We start from the raw sequence: 26,629 nt of genomic DNA, 5'->3' as shown, positions 1-26,629 counted from the left end.
TTGTTATTAGATTTGAGAAGTAATGGGGGTTGACGAGCCAGGATTAAGTGAACTGCTGGGGATGTAGTATTTAATGATGTATTTTGTTTCCTTAGGGAGATGAGATTATTGGGTATGATTTTGATTTTAAATCCTACCCAATAATCTCGTCTCCCTAACGAAACGAAATACATCATTAAATACTACATCCCCTAAAGATTTCCCCCCAAAATGCACTTAATCCTGGCTATTCAACCCCCATTACTCCTCAAATCTAATAACAATTTCTCCTTTTATCTCACATATTTCTGGTACTGAAATAGAACATGTTCCACTGTCTCCATCTCCTCCTGACAATGATCACACGTCCCAGTCGGATGTTTCTCCACCACTTTTAATTCTACTGTCCATATAAAATCTACAGAAGTAAAACAAGCTTTGGAGTCGCTGTCTGGCTGGGCGTGTTTTTTCAAATATTTGAACGAGCCAATGGGAGAAGAGTATCGTTACCCCGGCAATTTCAAACCAGACCACGAACTTGACGAAGTCGGTTTGTTTATGTTAGCTCGCTAGCGAACCATAACTTGTATTCCACTAAAATAGCGAATAATATAGCTAGCTACACTAACATGTCTCAAGTGACTAGATTACAAATAGCAATGGACGCGGAAGATATGGTTGCCCAATTTAACAGAAAAGGTATGGTGTAGCTAACGTTAACTAATATTCCGCTAGCTAGCTGTATTATTTGTTTGCTAACAATGTACGCTAGCAGGCCTCTTTAGCTGACTATAGGTGACGTTAGTCATAATACAATGTGAACACTTGTTTATTTATCGTTCGGTCAAGCTACAGTGGAACAACTAGATATAGGCTAGGGTACACACTAACGTTAGCTTAGTTCGGAGGAAACTTTTGGGACATTGGGCTGTTTTATTGACTCCCTAAACTAGTAACGTTAAGGTAACTAGCTAGAACCATCATCCTGTTACAACAATGTTGCAGCTAGGGCTAGCTGTATGACATTAGCCAGTTAACTTTAGATAGTTAATTTAATGGTAATGTTAGGTAGTTAGCTAGCATTACAACTATTGACCAGATTGTGGAGGAGTAAATTAAGGATTTGTTTTAAAGTTGCTTCTTGTCTTTCACAGAATTGCGCAAACAGCAGTTGATAGAGTACTTAGCAGCAAAAGGAAGACTGAAGCCACCAAACCCAAAGTAAGAAATCATCATGGCTTGACGGCTATGTTCTTGGCCATCATATAGCCTATATAAGATGATTAATTCATTCAAGGTTTATACAAATGTCTATATGTTTATACAAATTCAAACAAACAATAGTCCATACCCCATGTCTCTACCATATATGGTTAACAAGTTACCGGCGATTTACTCTGAGAATGTAGCTTTAATGGAATTGTTATGATCAAAAACTGCTCAATATAGTAGAACTCTGAGGCGCTAACTACGAACGTCAACTGACAAACTATCTAGTGGCTGCAGGTTCGTGAGTGAAAACATGGCATTTTTCTAAATTAAATCTGCTGAATAGAAAACTAAATAGGGCTAAATATTTATTTACAAAGCTAACCGACTGAATTGCAATAGCCACCCTCCGTGAAGACAATCGGTTCTTGTTTGCATTGTTTATTATTATTATTCTGTGGATTTTATATGGCTGTTGGTAACCAACTTTAAGCTGCATTACTGCCACCAACTGGACTGGAGTGTGGACCAGAGACAGTGAAGGTCTGAATCCTACCCAATAATCTCGTCTCCCTAACGAAACGAAATGCATAATTAAATACTACATCCCCAGCAGTTCACTTAATCCTGGCTCTTCAACCCCCATTACTCCTCAAATCTAATAACAATCACTCCTTTTATCTCACATATTTCTGGTACTGAAATAGAACATGTTCCACTGTCTCCATCTGAGAGGTGTGATGATGATCACACCTCCCAGTCAGATGTTTCCCCACCACTTTCAACTTACTATTGAGCCGTGTGTGTCCCAGTCTCAGCCTTGTGACTACACTTTCCTCCCTTCTCTCTCGGCCTGAGGACCTCCCTGCCCCCACCTTTTCCTGGATCTTATACAGGTGTCTTCCCTTACTTCCTGTTCCACAACTCTTGCCACTTATTTGTAACCACTGTTCTTACTAATCCCTTGGCATCTGCTCTACTGATGAACAATTCCATCTCAACACTAGGATGTTTAAGAGCCTGCTTGGCAATAATATCCACTTCCTCATTCCCCTCTACTCCCACATGAGTTGGTACCCAGAGGAACATCAAATACCCCATCGTTTTCACCCTATACAAACACTGTAAAACCTCATACAATACATCCTGTCTGTTCTGAGACCCACATGAATGTAAGCTCATCAGTGCTGCACAGGAGTCAGAGCAGATGACTTCCCTGTCTGTCCTCACCTCCTCCACCCACTCTGCAGCCAATGGTATGTCCAACAACTCCATTGTGTAAACAGATAAATGAGCCTGTCACCTTTGTCACTGTCACCTTAAAGGGCTTCCAAGTGGCTCAGCGGTCTAAGACACTGCATCTCAGTGGATGAGGCGTCACTACAGACACCTGGTTCGAATCCAGGCTGTATCACAACCGGCCGTGATTGGGAGTCCCATAGGGCGGCGCACAGCGTCGTCCGGGTTTGGCCGGTATAGGCTGTCATTGTAAATAAGAATTTGTTCTTAACTGACTTGCCTAGTTAAATAAAGACTCGGGAACACGACAAGCTGCTCCTGTCCTCCCTGTTTTAGGGTCCTTAGATCCATCTGTGAATATATTCAAGAAAGCATAGTATTGTGTTAAATATTCACTTCCAACTGAATCTACTCCTTCCTCAACATCTCTTACCCTCTCAAGCAACCTATCACTTCCTTGTATATTTCTGAGTCTTTTCCTTTAATTCACCATAGAAACAGACTCTCTCAACCTAGATTTCTCACTGGCAATGAAAGCCAAGGATCTGGAGGTGAAACATGTCTAAATTATACCTTCTCACAACACCTTATAGGAAAGGGATACAACCAAGAGTGGTGCAGTTTAAACTAGTAACGGTCACAGCAAATTAACGTTGTTATTTCATCAACACTGTCAAGTACAAGTATGTTAACGTTATTCTCTACAATATTATAATCTAATGATTATTAGCACTTTGTGACATCAGCTGATGTAAAAAAAAAAAGGGGGGGGGGGGTTGGGCTTGATAACTAAATTTGATTATTTATATGTAATTTATAATGACATCGGGCAAAGAGAACGACGTTTTCACATTCATTTCATGGCACCCTCTTGAATTGCCCTGTTTTTCTATACATTGTATGGCAGCTAGTGGCAATATTTCAGCTTGACATGTCTTTTGTAAATAATGTCCTATCACACATGACTGATTTCAGACCTTATCTTCGAGATGCCGTTAAAGCAAAGCAGATCACCATGTCTACCGTGAAGGATGATGTAAGTATTGTAGCCAATCACTTTCCTCCCCTTGACACTGTCTCTCTCAAAGCAAGCCTGGCAGTTTGCTAACTATCAGTTATATAGTGAGGCTTGAGTTATAGTAGATACCGTGTGGCTCAGTTGGTCGAGCACGGCGCTTGCGAAGTCAGGATTGTGGTTTTGATTCCAACGAGGGACCAGTATGGACATTTTTTACAATAAAAATGTGTGCACTTACTACTGCATCTGCTAAATAACAAATATAAAATGATAATTAACTGACACCCTGAGGTGTCTTTAAGCAGGAAATAGTTACGAACTATATCAACTGATATTGTTTTGTAATTACAGCTGGTCCCGGGAAAAGAGAACCAGGGTCCAAATTCCCTCAAGATGAAAAAGGGAGCGGTGAAGGTTCATCCTCTGACGGCCAAAGTCCTTTCCCAAACCACTGGCACCTTCTGCAGTACCACCAACAAACAGCGCTCCACCAACGGTCTCCTCTATGCAGCATCGAGTACCGCACGTCTCAACGTGCTCAAAGGCACGACAAAGCCTTCTGCGGTTGCCCCAAGTCACTCAACCAGCCTGAAGACGGCTCCAGCCAGATTACAATCCACTGTCCCGACCAAAAGATGCCCAGGCACCACCAACCAACCCAGAATCCAGCCTAATCCAGCTGTTAAAGTCGGCAACACGCGCTCTAGCTCAGCCAAACCCCTGGCAAATGCTGGTAGAACACGTTCAGCCAACACAACCAGACCAAAGCCAAATATTACTGGGAAACCCTCTAACACACTCCGCACAGCCAGCACGCGGCCCGACACAGCCAGCACGCGGCCCGTCACAGCAAGCACGCGGCCCGTCACAGCAAGCACGCGGCCCGTCACAGCCAGCACGCGGCCCGACACAGCCAGCACGCGGCCCGACACAGCCAGCACGCGGCCCGACACAGCCAGCACGCGGCCCGACACAGCCAGCACGCGGCCCGACACAGCCAGCACGCGGCCCGACACAGCCAGCACGCGGCCCAACACAGCTGGCAATGCCAGAATGAGTCTGAGCACAATGGTTAAAACCAAGACAGGCCTTGTGTCTTTCCAGGTGCAGCCTAGAAGCACCACCGTCCCTGCAACAGCATCAGCCTCCCTCACCCCCCCTGTCTTGAACAGAGCATGCCCAAGCACCAGCCCAGTCCCAGCTGTGACCCAAAAGCCACCTGTTACTGCTCAGAGGAGAAGGAATCCCTTCACTGGCGTGAGTGAGACTAACCAGAGGACAACTGCCTCGGCTGTGGACAATGGGCAAAGGAGGAGCCAAGCTGTGAGCAGGACTGATTCCAAACCACTCCCAGAGAGATCCAGTAAACCAGCAGGGCAGAGACAATCTGTCACTGGACCTAAACCCATCATCCAAGGCCCTACTGGTCCTGGGCACAAGACTGCAGCTACAAAGCCAGGTGATAAAAGGACAACCAAAACCTCTCCCAGAGTTTCCATCCAAGAGGTTCAGTGTATTCAGAGGGCTGCATCACAGCACAGGGCCGAGGCTAGAGGAGCAGGAGCCAGCACTCGGATATGGAAGGCTGCCTCTCGAGCCTCCACCGGGATAACAGGAAACCAATGGCAGAACACGGCTCTGAGTAGGGCCATGCATGCAGCTGTGGCTGCGATGGGACAGAAAAGCAGCGGCGAGGAAAACCGAGGCATGGTGGAGAGCGGGTGGGCAGACACTGATACCAAGAATGAACCCGATGCTCCATTGCCCTCATCAACATCTCCGGCGTGTTGGCCTAGGCCTCACAGCAGCACAGTAAATGGTGTGTGGATCCCCCAGACGGTGCCTCGCTCTGCCAAAAAGTCCAGCCATAGCCAGGAGGAGGTGGGGTGGGAGGCTGGTGTTGGCCTTAAGACACCCAGAGAACAGGCCAGGGTCGTGCCCAAGACAGAGGGCCGCAGGAAGATGACAGCTGCCCAGGAAGAGAGAATGTCAGTTTAAAAAAAATTTTTTTATTGTAAATTAGATAAGTACTAGGAAGTAGAATACAGTACATTTACATTTTTGTGATTTTAGCAGACAATCTTATACAGAACGACTTGAAGTCTTAAAATATTAAACTCTAGACTGGTTGAATAAGGCCTTGGATTACACAGTGCACATAACTGCTGTGATTTTGTTTGTTGAAATAACAAAATAACATCAAGATTGTCATTTCACTTCAGTAAAAGGTATGTGTGTTGGTATCGTAGCATATGAATGTGCTGGGTCTTTTCCATTATACCAGCATATTCTTTCCACCCAGCACCTCATTTAATAGAGTGCGGTTGAATTGGACTACAAACATCTGACTTTACCCCAACATTTTACTGAACAACCTTATATTGCACTCTGTGTGTGTCTTCAGGCAGAAGCTCCAGGAATGGCGTGAGAACAGGGGCATCTCCTACAAGCGTCCCCCCATGCCAGTGAGGCCTCCTCGGGTGCGGAGAACCTTGGCCCTCCCTCAGGCTTACTGGGACGGTATGGAGGAGGAAGTTGAGGCCAGGTCTCTGGTTGAAGCTGTGGACCGGTGCCTGGCTGACTGCATCAAGCTGCTGAATGAGGTGTGGCAGAGGAATGGGTTGGGTTAGATTACATAAATTGACAGGAATTTAAAATGTATGACAAATCAACTGGGGGGATTGATTTGTTGCTCTGTTGGCGGATTACTGTCTTGTGGCCGTTCACATGGCGTTTTCCCTCACTCAGCCCACCCGCCCTTCTCCCGACCGGCGACACTATAGCTGGCAGTTGTCAGCAAGACGCTTTTTCGTAGCTATTAAGTAGTAGATTACCAAATTCCAAAATAGTAATTAAGCTAGAATTGTGTAGTAATGTGAATAGAAAATATGTATGTCCCTAAACTCTCATCATCACTACTCAAATGACAAAATCATCAGTACTGACTTACCACTCATGTACATGTAGTAAATAGGTAGTGAAACAATGTGTTGTTGAGTAGAACTTGTTAGGTAGTGATGAATACTAGGTTCATTTTTTTCTTCTTCATGAGGTTATGGTGATATAATGCCATCTGGTGGCAACTAGAAATTATTGCATAATTTTTTTTACTAATACAAATTGATGGTCCTTGAAAATCAATATTAGTGCTTGACAAAGTACCTAACAGTCCTTGAATTTGACTTGCCACTGTCTATATGAACCCTGTAGAAATTCTGTTAGCTTTCTCATACCAGCAACCAGTGTGTTTCCCACTGCTTTTCGAGTTACTGTTCTGCCTGTCTAACGTCCAGTCTAGACCACGTCCCGTGTGTCTCAGCTGGTAGAACATGGCACTTGCAACGGTTGTGGGTTCGATTCCCACAGTGGACCAGTACAATAATATATGCACTCACTACTGTAAGTCGCTCTGGATAAGCGACTAATGTTACTGCATCCCTTCTGTGACATTCCTCTGAGACCGATGGGGTGGTGCCAGCACAGAAGCTGAATGTAGACCCAGCCCTTCTTACACAATGTGTTTCCAGTTTGCTTTGTGTGTCGTGTGTCGTGTGCTTTGTGTGTCGTGTGCTTTGTGTGTCGTGTGCTTTGTGTTTTTGTGCTTTGTGTGTCGCCATTAATCCATCCAACACAAATATTAATCCAACACATGGTCAGGTGATGTAGTTTCTATTATTCAGGGAATAATGACCTAATAAAACAGACAGGGCTTTGGTTAAAAGTAGTGCACTACGTAGGGCAGTGGTTCTCTAACCTTTCCTTGGGGATCCACAGATGTTTCGCAATTTTGCTGTCGCCAAATGGCTGACCCTGGTGATTCAGTGAGTTGGGTGTGGTTAGTAGACGTTTGAGAACCATTCATATAGAGCATAGGGTGACATTTGGAACAAAGCCTCTGCCTTCACTGTGAGAGCAATACGTTTGGAGGAACAGGTATATTGTTCCGCAGGTGCTATTCATTAGTGGTGCAACTCTTCCAGGTTGTGTAAGACATGTACATAAACTCAGCACACAAAAAAAAGAACTGTCCTCTCATTGTCAACTGCGTTTATTTTCAGGAAACTTAACATATGTAAATATTTGTATGACCATAACAAGATTCAACAACTGAGACATAAACTGAACAAGTTCCACAGACATGTGACTAACAGAAATGGAATAATGTGTCTCTGAACAAAGGGGGGTCAAAGTCAAAAGTAACAGTCAGTATCTGGTGTGGCCACCAGCTGCATTAAGTACTGCAGTGCATCTCCTCCTCATGGGCTGCACCAGATTTGCCAGTTCTTGCTGTGAGATGTTACCCCACTCTTCCACCAAGGCACCTGCAAGTTCCCAGACATTTCTGGGGGGAATGGCCCTAGCCCTCACCCTCCGATCCAACAGGTCCCAGACGTGCTCAATGGGATTGAGATCCGGGCTCTTCGCTGGCCATGGCAGAACACTGACATTCCTGTCTTCCAGGAAATTACGCACAGAACGAGCAGTATGGCTGGTGGCATTGTCATGCTGGAGGGTTATGTCAGGATGAGCCTGCAGGAAGGGTACCACATGAGGGAGGAGGATGTCTTCCCTGTAACGCACAGGGTTGAGATTGCCTGCAATGACAACAAGCTCAGTCCGATGATGCTGAGACACACCGCCCCAGACCAAGACGGACCCTCCACCTCCAAATCGATCCCGCTCCAGAGTACAGGCCTCGGTGTAATGCTCATTCCTTCGCCGATAAATGCGAATTCGAGCATCACCCCTGGTGAGACAGAACCGCGGCTCGTCAGGGAATTACACTTTTTGCCAGTCCTGTCTGGTCCAGCGACAGTGACTTTGTGCCCATAGGCGACTTTGTTGCTGGTGAGAACCTGCCTTACAACAGATCTACAAGCCCTCAGTCCAGCTTCTCTCAGCCTATTGCGGACAGTCTGAGCACTGATGGAGGGATTGTGCGTTCCTGGTGTAACTCAGGCAGTTGTTGTTGCCATCCTGTACCTGTCCCGCAGGTGTGATGTTCGGATGTACCGATCCTGAGCAGGTGTTACACATGGTCAGTCACTGCGAGGACATTTTTACATTTACATTTTAGTCATTTAGCAGACGTTCTTATCCAGAGCGACTTACAGTAGTGAATGCATACATTTCATAATTTATTTTCCCCCGTACTGATCCCGCGTGGGAATCGAACCCACAACCCTGGCGTTGCAAACACCATGCTCTACCAACTGAGCAACTCAGCTGTCCGTCCTGTCTCCCTGTAGCGCTGTCTTAGGCGTCTCACAGTATTGACATTGCCATTTATTGCCCTGGCCACATCTGCGGTCCTCATGTCTCCTTGCAGCATGCCTAAGGCACATTCACGCAGATGAGCAGGGACCCTGGGCATCTTTCTTTCGGTGTTTTTCAGAGTCAGTAGAAGGCATCTTTAATGTCCTAAGTTCTCATAACTGTGACCTTAATTGCCTACCGTCTGTAAGCTGTTAGTGTCTTAACGACCGTTCCACAGGTGCATGTTCATTAAATGTTTATGGTTCATTGAACAAGCATACAATGAAGATCTGTGAAGTTATTTGGATTTTTTACAAATTGTCTTTGAAAGACAGGGTCCTGAAAAAGGGACGTTTTATTTTTTTGCTGAGTTTACATATCCTGGGGCTACTAACGTCACCTGATGGACTTCCCCTTGGTTGTTTTGCCATGGAGGAATTTTGTGTGTGAGGTGAGCTGTGTGATTAATTCTCTTGTAGCAAGATTAGTGAGAGGGAAAATAATCGATAGTTACACATGATCAATTTGATGCCCTATTGCAATATTGTTTTTGCGCTAGTTGGCTGTACCTGCACCAAAATGTTTCCTTCATAGCTTGTTCTCCATCTTCTTTTTAAATAGGGAGCCCATTTATTTTCAGCATTTATTTCCATGACTTATCAAAAGTCGTTTTCTCATGGCTCTCTTGTCCCTTTGCAGCAGACATATGGTGAGCAATGTGTTTGGAACATCAAATCGTAATAAAATTGCGATAAGTATAGTATTGTTAGGTACCTGGCAATTCCCAGCCCTAGAAAGAATAGAACTTCCAGAAGTTCACATGGAAGCAATAAAAAATAGTTTCCCATAGAAATTTTTGAAGCCATTAAGTTGTTGACAGTAATACGATGGGAAAGTGACTAGCCATTTTGTGTTTTTTTTTGCTTGAAGACCATTCAAAAAAAGTTAACTGATGTGGTCCCACTTCCCATGGTATTGTAAACTGACCATGGTTGTCTCTGCTCTCTATTTTCCCATCTAGTAACATGACCTGTGGTTGTCCGGGAAAGGAGGGGTGCTTCACGATATCTCCTTTCACCTGAAGTGTGTGGTTATTACCGAATTTGTGATGCCAGTCATTTCCTTTCAAATCAGTGAAGGGGAAGGGAAGGCATCACTTTCATACTTTGGCAGGAAGCCAAGATAATCTGGACATAGCCGAGATGTTCAACCTCACTACTTTTTGGTGTTTGATCTGTTCCTACACACATCGTAAACCTCGAGACCAAACAAACGAGTTGGTTGACCCCTCATCTTTCCAGCGTGGTCTGCCTGACGGCCCCCTTTACTGAATAGCACACCTGGCCATCATTAGCTGTAGGCTACTGATAATAGCTCACCTAATATTTGTGTAATTTGTTAACAGCCTTAAAGATTTGGGTAAACAGACCTAAATGTCTGACTTTTTCTGTGTCTGACTCTGCTTTGTCTATACTGATGTTTTGCCTGTTTTATTACAGAGGGAATAACTACACTGTTTGTATTCGGCCATATTCCCAGTCACCTTGCCACGGTTAAATGCGGTGGTTCGCTCGTTCAGTTTTGCACGTATACTCCCATCTATCCACGGTTTCTGGTTAGGGTAGGTTTTAATAGTCACAGTGGGTACAACATCTCCTATACACTTCTTGATGAACTCAGTCACCGTATCAGTGTATTCGTTGATGCTATTCTCGGAGGCTACCCGGAACATATCCGAGTCCACGTGATCAAAACAATCTTGAAGCGTGGATTCCGATTGGTCAGACCAGCGTTGAATAATCCTTATCACGGGTACTTCCTGTTTGAGTTTCTGCTTAGGGAGGAGCAAAATCGAGTCGTGATTACCGTAATTTCCGGACTATTAAGCGCACCTGAATATAAGCCGCACCCACTGAATTAAAAAAATATATATATATATATTTTGAACATAAATAAGCCGCACATGTCTATAAGCCGCAGGTGCCTACCGGTACATTGAAACAAATGAACTTTACACAGGCTTTACCGAAACGCGGCTTGTAACAAAAATAAATAGGCTTTAACGAAACACGGCTTGTAACAAAAAATACCAAATTAGCAGTAAGCTTTAGTTGTCTTTTTGCACTGAGTCAATTCCTCACGCTGCTGTTTCCAACGTCTTATCATCGATTCATTAAGACCAAGCTCCCATGCAGCAGCTCTATTTCTTTTTCCAACAGCCAGATCAATCGCCTTCAACTTTGAAAGCTGCATCATATGCATTTCTCCGTGTCTTTGCCATGATGAGGGTGACAAAATGACTACCGTAATCAGAATGATGGGAAGTTTGAGAGCGCTCGATTTAATCTAAACAGTAAACAAAAACGTTGTTTGACCTTAACCCGTTCGGCAATTTCATTGGTCTAATGAAAGCTTCATGCCGCCAAAAAACTGAGCACGTCACAGAATGTGTTTTTTTTGGGGGGGATTGAAAGCGGGAAAAATCCATATATTAGCCGCGAGGTTCAAAGCGTGGGAAAAAAGTTGCAGTTTATAGTCCGGAATTTACGGTAGATTTGATGACGGGAGGGCGGGGAAGGGTTTTGTAGGCATCCCGGAAGTTGGAGTAGCAGTGGTCGAGTGTTTTATCAGCGCGAGTACTGCAAGTCAATGTGTTGATAGAACTTTGGTAGCATTTTCCTCAAATTTGCTTTGTTAAAGTCCCCAGCTACAATAAATGCGGCCTCAGGATATGCGGTTTCCAGTTTGTATTAAGTCCAGTGAATTTCTTTGAGGGCCGTCGTGGTATTGGCTTGAGGGGGAATATACACGGCTGTGATTATAACCAAAGATAATTCTCTTGGGAGGTAATACGGTCGACATTTGATTGAGGTACTCTAGTTGGGGTGAACAAAAGGACTTGAGTTCCTGTATGTTATCATAGTTACACCATGGGTCATGAAACATACACCCCCGCCCTTCTTCTTCCAGGAGAGATATTTATTCCTGTCTGCACGATGAACTGATAACCCAACTGGCTGTACTGACTCAGACAGTATATCCAGAGAGAGACATTTTTCCGTGAAACAGAGTATGTTACAATCCCTGATGTCTCTCTGGAAAGAAATCCTCACCCTGAGCTCGTCAACTTTATTATCCAGACACTGAACATTAGCGAGTAATATACTCTGAAGTTGTGGGTGGTATGCGCGCCTCCTGAGTGGGACTAGAAGTCCACTTCGAGTATGTCTTCTCCGCTGGTGACGTTTTGGATCGGCCTCTGGAATCAGTTCAATTGCCTGGGGGGGTACGAACAAAGGATAAGATTTGGGAAAGTCGTATTCCTAGTGAGTTACCGCCGCTCTGATATCCAAAAGTTCTTCCCGGCTGTATGCAATAACACAACATTTGCAGTATTCAGTTTGTATTATTTCCTACATTATTAGGCAAGCAAAGTGGCCTAGGGGCTAGAAGCATGGCTGCCCTCTCTATCAACACCATTTCTCTTTCTGTGTCTCTGTTTCTGTGTCTCTGCCTGACTTTGTTTCTGTGTGTTTCCCCCACCCCCTACAGGGCTGCCTGTCCTCCCAGGTGCAGGAGATGCTGTCCACTGTGCCCATGGCCGAGAAGTTCTCCAAGTACTGGATCTGCCAGGCCCGTCTGATGGAGCGCCAGGGCAACCTGGAGGTGCTGCCGCTGTTTGAAGAGGCTGTGCGAGTGGTGTTAGAGGTATAGCATACTCCCATTACCTCACCCCTCGCTCTCTCTGTACCTCTACCTCTCCATCTCTATACCCCATGCCTCTCTATCTGCTGCCCCTGTTAGAGGAGGCAGTACTAGTCTTCCTGCAGGTGAAAGCTACTCTCTCATTCCTCTATCTGCTCTGTTTTTCTTCTTTTATCATTCTCTCTCCTTCCCCACCATGGGGAATCTTAGTCTAGCAACATCAATCCTCTCTCTCTAGCTGTGTGTGTGAGGGATTATACCTTCTCTGAAGAATTCTCTAAACTAAATTTAGAGTTGCCTACTTTGGTATCTATTTCATTTAAACTAGTAATATGATGGTTTGGTATCTATTTCCTCTCTTTCAGCCAGTGGATGAGCTGCGGACTGTTGTGTTTGAGATGCTGAAAAAGAAGGAAGAGACACAAGGTAATGAGGAAACTATAAAGGCAGCAACATCCCTAATAAGTGGCTCCATCTCGATTCCTCACATCCTATCTCCTTGCCTCTTTTAGGATACTTTGTTCCTGCCAAAACCAGCATGTAGATCTAGGAAGACACTGCTGTGTCAATGGCTTTCTCTTTCTGTTGGCCGTACCAGGGTCACGCATCTTCAAAATGTTCAAATCAGTTTGCTGCTGTATTTTCTGTTATAGAAAATATTAAGTAAAGATTCTTTCCACTGTCAAGATTTGTGGAAGGAATCCAACCGAGGCTCAAATCCTAAAAGAATGTATTATGGCTATTGCCATGCTCTTCCATGTGTTGAGTCAGTTCCAGTATTCTGATCATATGTTAATCATTTTGTCATCATGGATTTTGACTGCTAAGTAATAATGGGGGAAAAGTGTCCAGACGTGCAGTGAATCGTTGTGGTTGATATTACTGAACATCTGCTGAAAGCCCCGAGACGTTTGATTTCACAAGAGAGCAGGTTTCTGACTCATGTTACCAGTTACTAGTGAATAATATCATTTAATATGCATGGAGATGGGATAAGTATGGATGTTGTTATTATTATTAAGTCTCTGAAGTAGAGGTCGGCCGACTATGATTTTTCAACGCCGATACCGATTATTGGAGGACCCCAAAAAAAGCCGATACCGATTAATCTGCCGATTTTGTATATATTGTTTTCTATATATTTGTTATAATGACAATTACAACAATACTGAATGAACAATGAACACTTTTTTTATTTTAACTTAATATAATACATAAATAAAATCTATTTAGTCTCACATAAATAATGAAACATGCTCAATTTGGTTTAAATAATGCAAAAACAGTGTTGGAGAAGAAAGTAAAAGTGCAATATGTGCCATGTAAAAAAGCTAACGTTTAAGTTCCTTGCTCAGAACATATGAAAGCTGGTGGTTCAATATTCCCAGTTCTTCAATATTCCCAGTTAAGAACTTTTAGGTTGTAGTTATTATAGGAATTATGACGCGTCGTCTATTTCTCTATACAATTTGTATTTCATATACCTTTGACTATTGGATGTTCTTATAGGCACTTTAGTAATGCCAGCCTAATCTCGGGAGTTGATAGGCTCGAAGTCATAAACACCGCTGTGCCTCAAGCTTTGCTAAGAGCTGCTGGCAAACTCAGTAAAGTGTTGTTTGAATGAATGCTTATGAGCCTGCTGCTGCCTACCACCGCTCAGTCAGACTGCTCTATCAAATCATAGACTTAATTATAATATAATAAACACAGAAATATGAGCCTTTGGTCATTAATATGGTAAAATCCAGAAACTATCATTTCGAAAACAAAATGTTTATTCTTTCAGCGAAATACGGAACTGTTCCGTATTTTATCTAACGGGTGGCAACACTAAGTCTAAATATTGCTGTTACATTGCACAACCTTCAATGTTATGTCACAATTATGTAAAATTCTGGCAAATTAATTACGGTCACAGTTCGCAACGAGCCAGGCGGCCCAAACTGTTGCATACACCCTGACTCTGCGTGCAATGAACGCAAGAGAAGTGACCCAATTTCCCTAGTTAATATTGCCTGCTAACATGAATTTATTTTAACTAAATATGCAGGTTTAAAAAAATATATATATACTTCTGTGTATTGATTTTATGAAAGACATTGATGTTTATGGTTAAGTACATTTTTTCACCCATTTGGCGAAGTTGAAGTAGGCTGTGATTCGATGATAAATTAACAGGCACCGCATTGATTATATGCAATGCAGGACTAGCTAGTTAACTACACATGGTCAATGATATTACTAGGTTAACTAGTGATTATGTGAAGATTGATTGTTGTTTTATAAGATGAGTTTATCGCTAGCTAGCAACTTACCGTGGCTCCTTGCAGCCACAAGGTCCTTTTGACGCTGCACTCGCGTAACAGGTGGTCAGCCTGCCACGCACTTTCCTCGTGGATTGCAATATAATCGGCATCCAAAAAGCCAGATTACCGATTGTTATGAGAACTTGAAATCAGCCCTAATTAATCGGCCATGCCGATTAATCGGTCGACCTCTACTCTGAAGTCCCAAAACTGGGGCAACAGAACAAGGTCTGGGGAGGATATCGGATTCTTTTTGACATTTAAAAGGGAAAAAATGAATGTTCTGGGGAGGGTCCTCTTCAGACCGGCAACTCTCCCAACAAATCTTTCCGTGGCCTGTAGGCGAACATGCCAGAATGTCGCGATTCGAAACCAAAGTTTGAAGGCAAAACCTTTGCAGTGGTTTTAGTGAAAGTAGATGATGCAAACTAGCCACTTGTGAAATGCACTCAGAAAATAATATAAACACAATCTCCATCTCGCTAGCTACTACTTTGTCTGGTCATCACTAGTTACCACAGCCACAAAGTCATTAACTCTGCCTATTTCTAAAATGTATCTTCTTAAAATCTGATGTTAAACCTAACCTTAACCACACTGCGAACGTTATGCCTAACCTTAAATGAACAAAAAGCACATTTTTGTTTTCCAGATTTGTTTGTTGTTGATATAACCAATTTACAATTTTATGGCTGTTGTAACTAATGGAAACCTATCTGGCTGGGATGTTTGCACTAGGGCAACAACCGGATAAGGTGGTGATGTCACCGGATAAGGCAGAGACACGCTTCCCTGTTCTGAAGACTCCTCTCTGTCCCAATTAGTGGCCCAACGTTCCTAACCGCTAGGGTACCTGCCCCAACCAACGGTTGTGACTAGAGGGAGTACAGCTACGACCGGAAGTGACGTTTCGTAGCAGGTTAGGAGAACGTTTTAGCTAACCCTAATTATTTTCCTAATCTTAACCTTAGTCTCCTAACCTGCCACATTAATTATCCTAACCTGCTACGAAAAAGTCACTTCCATTTGTAGCTGTGTTCCCTTTTGTCACAAACGTTGGTGGGTGTGGAAACCAATTCACTTTTGCACTTAGTTTTGTGCTCCCGAGTGGCGCTGCAGTCTAAGGCACTGCATCTCAGTGTACGAGGTGTCACTACAGACAACCTGGATTGATTCCAGGCTTTATCACACCCTGCTGTGATTGGGAGTCCCATAGGGCGGCGCACAATTGGCCCAGCGTCGTCTGGGTTTGGCCGGTGTAGGCCGTCATTGTAAATAAGAATTTGATCTTAACTGACTTGCCTAGTTAAGTAAAGGTGAAATAAAACATTTTAAAAAAATAGTCAATGATAATTAGAGGTACATATGGTCATAAAGAATTATATCCGTTTAGAATCTAAACGTTGTCAATAAAGTAGTGAATTTGGAGCATAAAAACAGTGTGCAGCCCTTCATACCTCCCACAGTGTACCAATGTTCCATCTTAAATGTCTTTACCTGCATCAGTTGGGACAGGTTCTGACTAGAAAGGGAAAGGGGTTACATACAGTAAGTTGCACAACTGAATGCATTCCACCAGAACGCAGTTGAAAGGTGAAACAAATCATTTTTCACAATTTCCTGTGAATTAGTCACCACAAATGTCTTTGCTAGCAAGCGTGACAGTGTCTGCCAAACTGCAAGGTGTGTCCAGCAATGTTAACATTTTGACGTTCTATGATATCTCCACTTTCCAAGTGTATAATATGTTAGGTTCGAAATGAACCGAGTAAAAACTCACAGATGATTATTAAAGCTCAAACCAAGTTTATTCACCCAAAGGGCCAGACAGCTGAACAGACAATGACATGTTCCCACCAGCACAAGTGTGTGTGTGTATATATACCCTAATTTAGATGAAGTCTCCTTCCCTCTAAACAACTTCCTGTCTAGCAATAAAGCTGTAAAGTGATGTGGGTAATAAACTGTTCCCTCTCTTACTGTGACCTGACCTCGGCCCAGATTCCTCACTAATCTACAGCTCTCCACCTTTATCAGTGACCGCAACCATGTGATTGCCTTTCCCTTACTCTGTAACATTCCAAGCCCCCATATCCAACCTTAATTGACTCTACCTTATACATTCCTCCTACAGATACCCATTAACCTTTGGTGTAGCAAGTATTTCAAATTACAACCCAATAACTGATTGGAGTACTGATTGGGGTGGCAGGTAGCCTAGTGTTTAGAGCGTTGGGTAAGTAACCAAAAGTTTGCTAGATCGAATCCCCCGAGCTGACAAGGTGAAAATCTGTCATTCTGCCCCTAAGCAAGGCAGTTAACCCACTGTTCCTAGGCTGTCATTGAAAATAAGAATTTGTTGTTAACTGACTTGCCTAGTTAAATAAAGGTTAAATTAAAAGTGTAATATAACTGAAACCAGACTGGTCCATAGTATAGTTCATATTTCCAGTTAAGAAGTCAGAATCCATCAAATAGAATATAGTATCGGTGGTGGTGTCATGAATGAGTTTACGACACCAGAACATTGTGATATCATGAAGAGATGGGTGGATGTATTTGAATTGGGACCAGTAAATGGCGATGCACTTGAATGGACAGTTTACACCTTCTTTTTTTTAATGCCATTTAGCAGTGTGTGCTCACACATCTCAGTAGTTGACTATAACATTGTTCTACTTCCAGGTCAGTCTCCCGTAGCATCGGAGCAGGAGCCTGTAAGAGAGCAGGATGACGTTATGGAGCTTCACTCTACACCAGACCCCATGGCCACACCCACAGCCGTCAAAGCCCTGATCCGTGGTGACCGAAGAGGCTCGTCTGTGGTCAAGTACAAGATCACCGCCACTCCAGGGTACTCTATGACCTCTGACCTGACTGCCTATGGCCTCTTCCTCCTGTTTTGATCTTTCTCTGATCCGGTTACCATCAGCCATTTTAAAGCTACAACCTGATATTTGAAAAACAGAAAGGCAGCCCCGTTACTTGTTTAGATATACAGTCATTTTAACTTAAGCAGAGGCTTGTATCTCGAGTCTGGCAGGTCCTTGCCTGCGTTAAACCCTTACACAAAGTAGAAATTGGCCTACAGTGCATTCGGAAGGTATGCAGACCCCTTCTTCTCTGCAGGTCCTCTCAAGCTCTGTCAGGTTGGATGGGGAGCATCACTGCAGAGCTATTTCAGATTTCTCCAGAGATGTTTGATCAGGTTCAAGTCCGGGCTCTGGCTGGGCCACTCAAGGACATTCAAAGACTTGTCCTGAAGCAGGTTTTCATCAAGGATCTCTCTGTACTTTCCTCTGTTCCTCTTTCCCTCAAGTCTGACTAGTCTCCCAGTGCTTGCCACTGAAAAACATCCCCTCAGCATGATGCTGCCACCACCAGTGAGGTGACCAAGAACTCGATGGTCACTCTGACAGAGCTCCAGAGTTCCTCTGTGGAGATGGGAAAACCTTCCAGAAGGACAACCATCTCTTCAGCACTCCAACAATCAGGCCTTTATGGTAGAGTGGCCAGACAGAAGCCACTCCTCATTAAAAGGCACGACAGCCCGCTTGGAGTTTGCCAAAAGGCAGCTAAAGGACTCTCCGACCATGATGAAACCAAGATTGAACTCTTTGGCCGGAATGTCAAGCGTCATGTCTGGAGGAAACCTGGCACATCCCTACGGTGAAGCGTGGTGGCAGCATCATGCTGAGGGGATGTTTTTCGGCCCTTCTTCCCCAATTGCTCAGTTTGGCGGGTAGGCCAGCTCTAGGAAGAGTCTTGGTAGTTCCAAACGTCTTCCATTTAAGAATGATAAAGGCCACTGTGTTCTTGGGGACCTTCAATGCTGCAGAACATAATTATTTTTGTACCCTTCCCCAGATCTGTGCCTCGACACAATCCTGTCTCGGAGCTCTACAGACAATTCCTTCGACCTCATGCCTTGGTTTTTGCTCTGACATGCACTGTCGACTGTGGGACCTTATATTGACAGCTGTGTGCCTTTCCAAATCATGTCCAATCAATTGAATTGACCACAGGTGGACTCCAATCAAGTTGTAGAAACATCCTCAAGGATGATTAATAGAAACAGGATGAACCTGAGCTCAGTTTTGAGTAACAAAATGTGGAAAAAGTGGTCTGAATACTTTCCGAATGCACCGTAGGTATTCCTCTTATCTAGTTGTGTGAGGGCAGTGTGGAGTGAAATTCAGATTATACCATCAATGGATCTGTTGGGGCAAGTATGCCTGTTGGAGTGGGTGAGGCATGATTGAGTTGTTTGCCATAGCCAGCCTCGCAAAGCACTTCATGATTACCAATGTGAGTGATGGGTCTAACTGGTTTCTCCAAGTGGGCTGACCCCATTTAGTCATCTGGTTTGATTGTTTGGTCGATAGGCTCTTGGTCGACCAAGGTTTCTTTAGTCGAGCAGTTGATATTATTATTTTCTTTTCTTTTTTCCCATTGTGCACAAGACACCTGTCTGAGTCGCGCCTGTCTCTGGACTATTCCATTGGAGGCCATGGGGATGGCACAGTCATCACTCTTTGACGTGATACTGAATCTGTGTTTGGTTGTGTAAAAATAATGGTGAAACACTAAAATCGAATATTATTTTATAATAAATACACTTTCTCCCATGTTGTTTCTGAACCGTGGACAGCGACCAATACAATCTTCAGTGTGCCGTTGCTATGTGCATAATAGTAAAATTAACCAGCATATTGGGATTGAGAACGATATGGCGGAGGAAACAGCCTTTGCTTTAAAATACCTATTCGGACTGGATTAGTTTTTCTGGGGGTGGTCTGGGGATTTTAATTATGTGTACAAACGCCACATCTGTAATTTTAGTCCCGTCCGAATCTGCCATGTCAGTAATTCGTACAGGGCAGGAGACTAACAATTCCAGCCAGAATAACCTGCTTTTTTTTGGAGAACTCTAAAGGTCCTCTCGACATCCTTGTGTTTTCAGACAAATGTCTTTGACAGGTGTTGCTCACGGTTTGAGCAAGAAAACTATAACTGATTCCATAAATTGAACGAAGTGTTACCCATAGCCTATTCTGTAACCCTTGCTGTTAATAGATCGCAAAGCAGCATATAACTGACCTAAACGTTTGGAAATGATAAATTCACTTTCTCATCCATAGCCTTAAAACGCATCTCAAGTGTACTGTTTAGCTCACATCTGAAGGCTATGGGACATTTTTGACTTCCACTGCAGAGCACAAAAATATGCTAACGATTATGATCACACTTCCACAATTGAAATATAATGGTGACACTATAACAAAGCTGATTTTGGTGTGGTTTAGAAACTTGGGAACCAAGCTCGAGTTATCAGTGTCGCCCTGTTATTGTCTAGACTTGTTGAAATTTCTTCATGCCTAGAACGAAAAACTCCAGGCTTCTGTCATAACTGTCATGGAGGGAAAAAAATTTATTACAGGGTGCCGTTTCGGGAAAAAGAATCCCGTCCGTATCGTCCTCTGGAATAACAGACATTCTGGGGAATTAATTACATAACCAACGTTCTCCAGTAATACTGGTCCCGTGCGAATATGGCTTAGCCTTATTGTCTGAGAAAATTGAGGAGTGGGCAAACCAACTTAATTAGGTCTATAATCAATAGCCTAACTGTTAAATGTGCCTGGCTTTTACAAAAAATCTATATATAGTACCAGTCAAAAGTTAGGATACACCTACTCATTCCAGGGTTTTTCTTAATTTTTTACTATTTTCTACATTGTATAATAATAAGACATCAAAACTATGAAATAACACATGGAATCATGTAGTAACCAAAAAAGTGTTAAACAAATAAAAATATATTTGAAATTCTTCAAAGTAGCCACACTTTGCCTTTGACAGCTTTGCACATTAACAGGTGTGCCTTGTTAATTTGAGGAATTTCTTTCCTTCTTAATGCGTTTAAGCCAATCAGTTGTGTTGTGACAAGGTAGGGGTGGTATACAGAAGATAGCTCTATTTGGTAAAGACGAAGTCCATATTATGGCAAGAACAGCTCAAATAAGCAAAGAGAAACAACACTCCATTACCTTAAGACATGAAGGTCAGTCAATCTGGAAAATTTCAAAAACTTTGAACGTTTCAAGTGCTGTCGCAAAAACCATCAAGCGCTATGATGAAACTGGTTCTCATGAGGACCGCCACAGGAAAGGAAGACCCAGAGTTACCTCTGCTACAGAGGATAAGTTCATTAGAGGTAACAGCCTGAAGAAATTGCAGCCCAAGTAAATGCTTCAGAGTTCAAGTAACAGACACATCTCAACATCAACTGTTCAGAGCAGACTGCGTGAATCAGGCCTTCGTGGTCAAATTGCTGCAAAGAAACCACTACTAAAGGACAGCAATAAGAAAAGACTTGCATGGGCCAAGAAACACGAGCAATGGACATTAGACTGGGGGAAATCTGTCCTTTGGTCTGATGAGTGCAAATTTGCGATTTTTGGTTCCAACTGCCATGTCTTTGTGAGACACAGAGTAGTTGAACGGATGATCTCCGTATGTGTGGTTCCCACCGTTAAGCATGAAGGAGGTGGTGTGGGGTGCTTTGCTGGTGATACTGTCAGGGATTTATTTAAAATTCACACTTAACTAGCATGGCTACCACAGCATTCTGCAGCGATATCCCATCTGGTTTGCGCTTTGTGGGACTATCATTTGTTTTTCAGCAGGACAATGACACAAAACACACCTCCACCTCCAGTGCTGCAACAGATGGCCTGGCTTCCACAATCACCCAACCTCTACCCAATTGAGATGATTTGGGATGAGTTGGCCAACAAAGTGAAGGAAAAGCAGCCAACAAATGTTCAGCATATGTGGGAACTCCTTCAAGACTGTTGGAAAAGCATTCCAGGTGAAGCTGGTTGAGGGAATGCCAAGAGTGTGCAAAGCTGTCATGGCAAAGGGTGGCTACTTTGAAGAATCTCAAATATAAAATATATTTTGTTTTGTTTAACACGTTTTTGGTTACTACATGATTCCATATGTGTTATAAACATTGTTTTGATGTCTTCACTATTTTTACTATTTTCTAGATTGTAGATTAATAAAGAAAAACCCTTGAATGAGTAGGATTGTGTCCCAACTTTTGACTGGTACTGTATATCTACAGAAATAAGACAATCTTGCTTCTGTCGCTTGTTTGGGTGTTTTGCAGCGGCAAAATGTCGGATAAAGAAATGTTCGCAGATTTGGCTGTGTTTAATCATGGTTGTGCTTTACCATTGTTTCCCCCACTAGAACGGCCTGGTATTAGTTTATAATTTATTTAGTGTTTACGCTGTTCCAAACAGGCTGAAAAATAAGATTGTAATCTAACAGCACCTGTTTGTCACACATATTATGTACGCAGCTCTAGCTCTCATACCCTTTTTTTTCTTGTTCTCTTTCTTATTATTATGATCATTATGATTATTAATAAGTAATGTCGTTATCATTAGTAGGCTTTGTATAGCAGCCTTGTATAACCACCATCGAGCTGTAGGCCTAAGAACACATCCTGTTAAGTCTTCATACGGTAACTTAATTAGGCCTATATTTCTATATTCTATAGAAACGTCCTCTCACTGTCAACTGCGTTTATTTTCAGGAAACTTAACGTGTGTAAATATTTGTATGAACATAACAAGATTCAACAACTGAGACATAAACTGAACAAGTTCCACAGACATGTGACTCACAGAAATGGAATAATGTGTCCCTGAACAAAGGGAGGGTCAAAAGCAACAGTCAGTATCTGGTGTGGCCACCAGCTGCATTAAGTACTGCAGTGCATCTCCTCATGAACTGCACCAGATTTGCCTGTTCTTGCTGTGAGATGTTAATCCACTCTTCCACCAAGGCATCTGCAAGTTCCCGGACATTTCTGGGGGGAATGGCCCGAGCCCTCACCCTCCTATCCAACAGGTCCCAGATGTGCTCAATGGGATTGAGATCCAGGCTCTTCGCTGGCCATGGCAGAACACTGACATTCCTGTCTTGCAGGAAATCACGCACAGAACGAGCAGTATGTCTGGTGGCATTGTCATGCTGGAGGGTCATGTCAGGATGAGCCTGCAGGAAGGGTACCACATGAGGGAGGAGGATGTCTTCCCTGTAACGCACAGCGTTGAGATTGCCTGCAATGACAACAAGCTCAGTCCGATGATGCTGTGACACACCGCCCCAGACCATGACGGACCCTCCACCTCCAAATCGATCCCGCTCCAGAGTACAGGCCTCGGTGTAATGCTCATTCCTAAGACGATAAATGCGAATTCGAGCATCACCCCTGGTGAGACAGAACCGCGGCTCGTCAGTGAATTACACTTTTTGCCTGTCCTGTCTGGTCCAGCGACAGTTTGTGCCCATAGGCGACTTTGTTGCTGGTGAGAACCTGCCTTACAACAGATCTACAAGCCCTCAGTCCAGCTTCTCTCAGCCTATTGTGGACAGTCTGAGCACTGATGGAGGGATTGTGCGTTCCTGGTGTAACTCAGGCAGTTGTTGTTGCCATCCTGTACCTGTCCCGCAGGTGTGATGTTCGGATCCTGTGCATGTGTTGTTACACGTTGTCTGCCACTGTGAGGACGATCAGCTGTCCGTGTCTGTCTCCCTGTAGCACTGTCTTAGGCGTCTCACAGTACGGACATCGCAATTTATTGCCCTGGCCACATCTGCGGTCCTCATGTCTCCTTGCAGCATGCCTAAAGCACGTTCACGCAGATGAGCAGGGACCCTGGGCATCTTTATTTTTGTGTTTTTCAGAGTCAGTAGAAAGGCCTCTTTAGTGTCCTATGTTTTCATAACTGTGACCTTAATTGCCTACCGTCTGTAAGCTGTTAGTTTCTTCACGACCGTTCCACAGGTGCATGTTCATTAATTGTTTGTTTCATTGAACAAGCATGGGAAATAGTGTTTAAACCCTTTACAATGAAGATCTGTGACGCTATTTGGATTTTTACGAATTATCTTGGAAAGACAGGTTCCTGAGGTGTGTGTGTGCGTGTGTGCGTGCGTGCGTACACACACACACACACAGTTGAAGTCGGAAGTTTGCATACACCTTAGCAAAAATACATTAACTCAGTTTTTCACAATTCCTGACATTTAATCCTAGTAAAATGCCCCGTCTTAGGTCAGTTAGGACCACAACTTTATTTTCAGAATGTGAAATCTCAGAATAATAGTAGGGAAAATTATTTCAGCTTTTATGTCTTTCGTCACATTACCAGTGGGTCAGAAGTTTACATGCTACCAAATACTAATTGAGTGTATTGCCTTTTAAATTGTTTAACTTGGGTCAAACGTTTCAGGTAGCATTCCACAAGCTTCCCACAATAAGTTGGGTGAATTTTGGCCCATTCCTTCTGACAGCGCTGGTGTAACTGAGACTTAATTCTTGGGTCTGGCCTGAAGCTTGGCTAGTGAACATGCAACATTGTATAACATTTTCTGGACCCTCAGTTTCCTGCGGCAGTGAGCTCGGGGCAGACACAGCTGTTGGCTATATGTGCAAGGATGAGAAGCAGTGGTGGACTTGGGCAGGAGCTCACCAGAGCTGAGTACCGGCACCTCAAATGTTCTACTGCTTGACCTCCTGTTCCTCTTAATAAAATATTAGCTCAAAAGTATTGTGGAGCTCTCTCACCTAAATATAAACAGTACAAGCACCCAAAATCCGTACCGGAACCTATTTCAGTCCAAGTCCAGCACCGATAACAAGTAATTAAGTCGGCCTATTTTATGACGTTTCCACTGGATCAGAGCATTACATTTTTCCCTTTCAAGCTGAGTGGTTTTGAAAGGGAGAGAGCTTGAAATATTTTTCAAATACATTTAGGAACTATTGTAATTCTTAGTGGATGTAAAAACAGACTTTGTTTGCTTGCTGTTTGAGGTGGTGAAAACATTACTTCGAGATTTCCATAGGTCATTAGTGGTGGTGCGTTCAGCCAATCAGAAATATCAGATCCTCAAATGGGCACATTTTATATGCCTACGTTTGCCCACAGGCCAGGTAGCCTATAGGCCCACTTCTATGCGTGCGCGTCCTTTCTCAACATTGACAGGTGCCCCCCAAACAAAGGACAATGACTAAATTGACAAAACTGGTAAATGGAATGAAATAAACCTAAACTTGTTAATCACAAGTGTAGCATAGGTTGTGCACTCTGACAATGATAGCGGGAAGACTGGAATAATAATATTGATTGCATTAACAGAAATTACCATAACCAAAGTAACAAATTAGATTTAGATATTATAGGAATTAACATAAATGTACTACTGGGGATGTATTTAATGGGAAATTGATATAAACTAACAAACACAAACAATTCACACAATAAAGTTCTAAAACAATGAATGTGCACATATTGTCAGGAGAGGCATTCTGGAGAGGCAAGTGCATTGTGCATCTGGGCGCATTGTCAATCTGACATCTGCTTTGGCCATGCAGCATTTACAGTGATGCAGCATTTACAGTGATACGGCCTCAGCAGAAGTCAGGGCTATCATACTCGCTGAGCAGTGCAGAGCTGTCGTCAAGGAAGAGTGTGTTTTCTACAGGATGTACCGCCCCCACCTACCAATCATGTCAATGCGGAGATATACAGAGCCCTCTGCATTGTCCCCTCTCCCATATGGAGCCTCCGACCATGTGTACTGTATTTAACGTGTGTTTTGGGATTCAAACCCCCCCCATCACCTTGTGTACTGTATTTAACGTGTGCTCTGAGCTTGTAACCCATCACCATGTGTATGTACTGTTCATACTGTAACCTGTTCTCTCTGATCTCTCCCACCCACAGTGGTTTCAGGAGCCAGAAGAGGGAGGCGGCTGTGGCCCGCGTGTTGGACGGACAGGAGCTGAGATTCTTCACCCCCGTCAGGCGCTCAGTGAGGATCGAGAGGTCTGCGCTCTGCTACCCCGTCTCCCTGCAGGAGCACGACCTATGTGTGGCCTCCTTCAATGACCTGATGGCCCAGCAGGATGAGAGAGAGGGGGAAGGAGAGAGGGAGGGACACGGAGAGGGGGGAGGCAGCGCCGGGCCCGCCCCAAACGGTCAACTGTACGTGTACAGAGAGAACGGGGCGCTGAGAGACAACGTCAACATCCAGCTGGTCTACACTGAGGAAGAAGACTAACGGGCTGTGTCCTAGTAGTGTAAAGTGGCTTCCTCTCCTGCTTTACCCTGATCTACTAGTACATGAATGGGGAGGTGCTGGATATGATGTCCACTCACCATCTGGGAATGTAGCTTTCACCTGTCCAGTTGTATGTCCTTCAGTGCATGGTCACATTCCTTAGTGGCGAGCTGTAGTAAAACAAACAGTTCTGAAAGACACCTGGGGGAGGAGTTTGTCAATCTACATTTTTCTGTACAGAATTCTGCAGGAAGAGCCTGTCTCTCCATCTGTCTGTGTTAACAGGGGACAATGTCTGTCTGGAGGGCATGCACAGATGGGTTTCCAACTCGACAGTTACTCATTTGTATGTCAAACCAAAAGCATCCATTGACTTTTTAGATGGACGTTTTTTTTTTAATGCAAACTGTGGTAAGGTTTTTTAGTTTTTTTTTAAGATTGTACATACATTTGAAGTCGGAAGTTTACATACACTTAGGTTGGAGTCATTAAAACTTGTTTTTCAACCACCACAAATGTCTTATTAACAAACGATAGTTTTGGCAAGTTGGTTACGACATCTACTTTGTGCATGACACAAGTAATTTTTCCAACAATTGTTTACAGACAGATTATTTCACTTATAATTCACTATCACAATTCCAGTGGGTCAGAAGTTTACATACACTAAGTTGACTGTGCCTTAAAACAGCTTGGAAAATTTCAGAAAATGATGTCATGGCTTTAGAAGCTTCTGTTAGGCTAATTGACATCATTTGAGTCAAAT

At 43.5% G+C, this 26,629-nt stretch overlaps 1 protein-coding gene across 1 annotated transcript; it reads left to right on the top strand.

Moving 5' to 3' along the window:
* Positions 1–486: 486 nt before the first annotated feature.
* On the top strand, positions 487–26,394 carry ckap2l (cytoskeleton associated protein 2-like). The gene is made up of 9 exons (XM_014143358.2): positions 487–678; positions 1,134–1,200; positions 3,403–3,463; positions 3,797–5,433; positions 5,850–6,048; positions 12,254–12,409; positions 12,772–12,832; positions 17,401–17,569; positions 25,527–26,394. The coding sequence occupies exons 1-9, from the start codon at positions 609–611 to the stop codon at positions 25,861–25,863; spliced, it is 2,757 nt and encodes a 918-aa protein (XP_013998833.2). The 5' UTR covers positions 487–608; the 3' UTR covers positions 25,864–26,394.
* The last annotated feature ends 235 nt before the right edge of the window (positions 26,395–26,629 follow it).

Source organism: Salmo salar, chromosome ssa15 (assembly GCF_905237065.1).
Source record: "Salmo salar chromosome ssa15, Ssal_v3.1, whole genome shotgun sequence".
Lineage (NCBI taxonomy): Eukaryota > Metazoa > Chordata > Actinopteri > Salmoniformes > Salmonidae > Salmo > Salmo salar.
The sequence above is the reverse complement of the archived record's forward strand: the minus strand, read 5'-3'. Positions and strand labels throughout refer to the sequence as shown.

Coding starts and splice junctions, on each gene's coding strand:
- ckap2l (XM_014143358.2), top strand. CDS start 609: ATGTCTCAAGTGACTAGATTACAAATAGCAATGGACGCGGAAGATATG. Junction 679..1,133: donor TGCCCAATTTAACAGAAAAG/GTATGGTGTAGC, acceptor TGTCTTTCACAG/AATTGCGCAAACAGCAGTTG. Junction 5,434..5,849: donor GCTGCCCAGGAAGAGAGAAT/GTCAGTTTAAAA, acceptor GTGTGTCTTCAG/GCAGAAGCTCCAGGAATGGC.